A 5,758-nucleotide genomic window follows, 5' to 3' on the forward strand; every position below is an offset into this window, starting at 1 on the left:
ATCTCGCATATCTATTAAAATCTCTATCTCTCTAGTGTTACAATTTCCCCGGAGAACCACCATCGGCCTAACCTGCCGGAACACTGTCGTTAGACCTCCTTTTTATTTTTTTCTCCTTTGTACTCTCTCTTATCTAACTCGCTATGAAAAATCCTCAATATAGTACCTCAAATTCCTCAATCCAGATCGACCTCGTCATTACCTCCATCATCGTCGTCATCTCTGGCTGGAATCCATGGCCAACCGATCGAATTTCTTAGATCCGAGTGTATTTTCTCGTATCTGAGTGTTTTCTCATATTTGAATATTTTATTTCTTGTGCCCGGATTAAATATAACGAAATACACATTATGGCCAATTTTTTGTTGGTTTGATCGGATTTTGGTAGATACAATGTGATGGTTTATTCTTAGATCTGGCCGGATTTTTGTTCATCTCTATTTTTAGTTTTAATACAATGTATTCAGTGTTTCGCTTGGTCGGAAGACGTCATCTCCAACAAACTTTCTTCTCTTTTTTGCTATTGAGTCACATACAATGATACAAATATAGTGTATTCTGTAGAAATACAGTCAAATTTGAGTGTATTCTATATTTTTAATGCAAATACGATTTTTTTTTGTATTTTGCCTGTATTTATGTATTTCGAAGGCTATTTTTTTGTGGTAAATCCCTATATTTTTGGAATTTTTGTTGTTTGAATACAACCAAATTAAATACAGTAAATTGAATACAGTATAAAAGCAGTTAGAAGTGAATGCAGTGAATTGAATACAACCGAATATCACTATTTTTTGTGATTTTTTGTTTTTGAATACAATCGAATCGAATACAGTAAAATTGAATACAATGTGAAATAGCTAAGAATCAATATAGCTGAATTGAACACAGTACATATACCCGAATTAAATAGAATGGTATACACCATATTTCTTAATTTTTTATTGTTTGAATACAACTGAATTCAATACAATACAAAATATATAAGAATGAATACATCCGAATTGAATATAGTTGAATACAACGACATACAACCCATGTCAAGCAATTAGTAGTTACGAAATTAATTAGTTAAATTATAGATACGCTCAACAATAAGCCTCCAAACAATAGTCATTTCTGAAAGTTCCCCTGAAGTGTAAGTATCTATTAATGATGTGAGACCTTTTGGGGAAAGTCGTGCGACCTTGGCCCAAAACGAATAATATCACATCATATTAAAAGTATCGTTAAACTGGTTAAGCCCAACCATTTGAAGTAAAAAAATTCTACTTTATTTGCTTTCTAATCTTTATTTTATAAAAGTCTCCAATTAACTTCAACAAAAATATTCGAACTAATCCAGTTTCAATAGTAAAAAATTATTCAGAGCGCCTCCCAATGAATTCAATAGTAAAAAATTAGATTCGAAGCGCCTCCCAATGAAGCTGGTAGAACAAATAGTCCGATCATTATCGACCACCCAACTACCACTAGCACGCAGCAATCAAAGGATCCAAATTTACAGTCAAAACCTAAGGCACAGTAGAAAAATGCTCGGTCTCAAAACGTCAGGACCTGCACCTCCAACACCTTGCTCTCACTTCTTATCCCCCAATCCTACCACTGCTACTTCTCGCCATTTCAAGCCTTATTCCTCATTTCGTTCTATCAAAATGTCAGCTGAACAAATCGTCGAACACGTTGTGCTCTTTAAAGCCAAGCCTGATGTTGACCCTTCAAAGCTTAGTGCCATGGCCAACAACCTCAACAGCTTAACTTCTCTCAACCAAGTCGTTCACCTCTCCGCTGGTCCGCTCATTCGCGACAGATCTTCCTCTTTCTCCTTCACTCACATCCTTCATTCTCGGTACAAGACAAAATCCGACTTGGCCGATTACTCTGCGCACCCCGACCACGTCAGGGTCGTGAAGGAATACGTGTTGCCGGTGGTTGATGACATCATGGCCGTCGATTGGATTCCAACTGATTTCTCCGGCCCGAGTGAGGTCCCGCCTGGTTCGGCGTTGAGAGTGACGTTTCTTAAATTGAAGGAGAATTTAGGGGAAAATGAGAAATCACAAGTTTTGAGTGCTGTTGGAGGAATTAAAGAAAAATTCCCTGGGATTGAACAGTTGACTGTTGGGGAAAATTTTTCTCCGGGTAGGGCGAAAGGTTTTTCGATTGCTTCCATTGCGGTTTTCAAGGGAGTGAATGAATTGGAAGCTTTGGAGTCGCAAACTGAGCTGGCAAATGAGCAGAAAGAGAAGGTTAAGGATTTTCTGGATGGTGTTGTTGTGGTAGATTATGCTGTTCCTCCTACTCAATCAGCTAGCCTTTGAGTAAAGATCAGCAAGTGAGGTTATTCTTGCCTCTAACTGAAAGTCAATTTGCCTTTGTGCTTAAAAAGCTTAGTAAATTTGCTTTGTTGGGGTGTGACTATGATTTGCGTTTAAACATGGCTAATAAATTCAGTTATCCTTCGTTGGTGAAATGCATTTTTTTTTTTGCATCTTGAACTTTTGCAAAGGTGTCCTTTTTATGGCCTCTTTATAATAAAATTTTATATGCTTTTCATTCGATCAGGTTTTGAACTTTCCATTACTATTTTGCTTCTGTAGCCATACTTAAAAAGCGACTGTTGTGTATACTATTGTGATGTTTTAACAGGTTGAAAACTTTGGTCATTTTCCAGGATGGCATAAGCCGGATATGGACTAGAATACCTTGCATCATTCTGATAATGTTTGATATGGATATTGTGTGTTTTATATAAAGAATTTAGAGTTTGGGTATATAATTTTTTGAATTGGTAGATTGGGAGGATATTTTGATGGATCTCGTAGCTAACGGCATAATCCTTTCAACCTTCGCTAGTGAGAAGGTAAAACTAGCATACTGTTACCGATAACCCTTGGGTAGAGACCATAGTTATGATTTGACACCGTCCCGAAGGATGTCCACAATTTACTTTGTTTATCCGTCGAGGTAAGTTGTGAGACCCCATGTGTTTTTTTTCCTTTCTCTTACGTAATATACGTAATGTGGCGTGGTTATATTAGGTATATACGATTGGGTATAGCACATTGGGAGAATAAGACTGAAAATGTGTGGTAATATCAAGGAACTAACTAAAGCTTTAGGTCAAAGGAATCCCTTAAACAAAGGTTCGTGGTTAAAGAAATGGCTCGGGTAGCACCCCGCGCGTTCGGAAGGTTTAAGTTAACTTGCACCTGTGGGATAAGACTAAGAGTGTCTAATATGCTAAGAATAGTGTGTTATGAGGTATTATAATATCACACGGGTCACATGTTAAGTTTTGGAGTCAAGCAAGTTGCGAAATAAAGGTCGGCAAAGGTTATCGTAAATTTCTCTAATAATTTTTCTAAACTTTGGGTCAAATGTATCAGATCATTTGTCCCAATATATAATGAGTTATGGGACCCACAACCTATCGAATCGAAGGTCTACAAGTCTAGTTCGCAAACAAAAAAACTCCACATCAAATGGACATTGGAGTAAAAAGTTATGACTGTTTTACCCTGGACTGTCCAGGCTGAAACCGGGTCGCGAACCGAGTCGGGTCAAACAAGTGGTATAAGTCGGCAAATCCGACTTGTAAGACCCCAAAACATTTCATTTTCGTCCCAAAACAGTGAGGGAGCTGAAGAGAGGGTTCCATGGTGTTCTTGAGTGATTAAGGTACGTTTTTAACGATTTCTACCGTTAAAGTTTGTCCCCGTGCCTAGAAACTCAATCTCTACGCTTTGCAATCGTTTCCCCCTTCTATTAGCTGTGTTTGGAGCTATTTTTGGAAGATAGGAATTTGTTGTTCTTGCTGGTTCTTCAGGCTTTACACTTGATTTTCCAAGGTAATCATCTTGGGACTCTTTTATGATCGTTTTTACAAAGTTCTACGGACGTTTCGTCAAGTTAGGGCCATATGGCAAATCTGCCGATTTAAACTCAATTATGAACTGTTTATAGGTGCGTATAAGCTGCATATATATAGTGTTTGCGAAGCTTAGGACGTAAGGAACAACTTTCATGAAGGAACTACAGGCATTCGGACGTTCGTTGGAAAGGTATGTTAAGGCTAAGCTCCGTCCTTCCTTTTAGCACGAACTTTTGGAAATTCCTAAGACGTCAAATGTGATATTTTACTATTCTATTGCTAGAAAGACCTTATGTGAAAGGCATTGGGATTGTAGCTGAAGTATTTTCATGATGCTATTAGGTTGATATTCCACTCGTTCGGTTAATTATGGTATTCGACATCTATATATGTCATTTTGTCGGCTTTCTTATCCATATGTCTATATATATGAATTCTTATTCGTCTTTGGGTTGTGTGACTAAACAAAATAAAGGCATTTAGTATTTACGATCAGTCCTTCTTCCTTGTTAAAGTATATTTTAAAATCTCTAAAGTGACACATCGATTTCCAAAAATCTCAAATATAAATTTTACGTTTAAACTATTAAAACACTTGATTTTTGATATACTTTCCTTTACTAATTATCAAGAAATCAGGTATAAGGACTAAGTGAAGCACTTTAAGCTTTTTATGAACATCTTCAGAGTTAAGTTGTCTTTCTAAAAGTCGAGTTAAGTTTTCAAGCTTATTTATTCAAAGAAAACATATGAGGTTCCACGAGACAATTGTATGCGATACGAAGGTGATTATGAGATCATGAGGATAAGAGTACCTATGAGCCAAGATTGGCTAAGTTCTTGTTATGGCCTATTATGTGCATTCAAAGTTCATATCATACATGGCATATTATGCATGGACTTCGAGCTATAATCGGAGGTAAGGGGCCTATTTGCCCGAAAAACTATATATATTGTACAGATGGCCACAGGTTGGCAATATGATACCTGTTAGCTACCGGGAGAGACCGCCATTGCTAGCATTTGGTTGGGTATGTCATGCATTTGCATCAATATAATGTATTCACGACATACGCTTACACGAGCATACCATGCATAATTGATTACTATGAGGTCGGATGTCGGTCATGGAGGCTATAAGAGTTTCAGTGTCAGGTGGTTTCACTATTAATTTTTTACATCAGCTATGTATGATTCTACTTTCTGCCTTACATACCAGTACATTTTTATTCGTACTGATGTCCCGTTGCCTGTGGACACTGCATTTTTGTTTCGTGCGTGCAGGTCCAGGTAGGGACTCTGATCGACCCCTCCGCTAGGATTTCGGGGTTCAGCTGTGAGTTGGTAAGCTCCACCTCTTCCTGGAGCTTTCATAGGATGGTTACTTTTGTGTACAGTTTGGGTATAGTCGGGGCCTTGTTCCCATAGTGCTTATGATACTCTTAGAGGCTATTGTGGACACAGTATTCTGGGTTTCTTTTTGCAGCTTTCAGTATCCAGCCCATAGGCTTGACATGTATATATATGTGTGTAGGCATGTATGTCTCCAATCGCGGCCTCGTCGGCCAACTAGTACTTTATTATTTTGGCTCGTCTACCTTTGTTTATATGGCTTATTGTTATTCAAGTCATGACTTTAACGGTCCAGGCTTAGTATTTCAGATGTTGTGCTGCTCGATCTGTTGGGCCCCAGTTTAGTTAGCTAGTATGTTTAGTGGCTAACTCGATCGAATACAGTATCGAGTGTCAGTCGTGCCTCCCCTAGTTTGGGGCGTGACATAAGTAGTCCCAGCAACTACATTGTTCGCTCGTGGAAACTCCTAAACTTTATGTATATGATTTGTACATAGTATTTTTACATAGCTTATACGTATTATTTTCATG

At 37.9% G+C, this 5,758-nt stretch overlaps 1 protein-coding gene across 4 annotated transcripts; it reads left to right on the forward strand.

The window, feature by feature from the left end:
- The first annotated feature begins 1,388 nt into the window (after positions 1 to 1,388).
- On the forward strand, positions 1,389 to 5,519 carry LOC104246394 (stress-response A/B barrel domain-containing protein UP3). 4 transcript variants are annotated; one of them, XR_011400871.1, is made up of 3 exons: positions 1,389 to 2,340; positions 3,967 to 4,064; positions 5,159 to 5,519. XR_011400871.1 is itself a non-coding variant. In XM_070150573.1 (2 exons), exon 1 carries the CDS (start codon positions 1,422 to 1,424, stop codon positions 2,319 to 2,321), a length of 900 nt encoding a protein of 299 aa, XP_070006674.1. In that variant the 5' UTR covers positions 1,390 to 1,421; the 3' UTR covers positions 2,322 to 2,340; positions 5,159 to 5,519. The 4 variants fall into 4 exon arrangements, 2 of the variants coding, with proteins under 2 accessions (XP_070006674.1, XP_070006675.1); XR_011400872.1 differs by having other exon boundaries at positions 1,389 to 2,335; XM_070150573.1 differs by lacking the exon at positions 3,967 to 4,064 and having other exon boundaries at positions 1,390 to 2,340.
- The last annotated feature ends 239 nt before the right edge of the window (positions 5,520 to 5,758 follow it).

This window comes from Nicotiana sylvestris, chromosome 7 (assembly GCF_000393655.2).
Source record: "Nicotiana sylvestris chromosome 7, ASM39365v2, whole genome shotgun sequence".
NCBI lineage: Eukaryota > Viridiplantae > Streptophyta > Magnoliopsida > Solanales > Solanaceae > Nicotiana > Nicotiana sylvestris.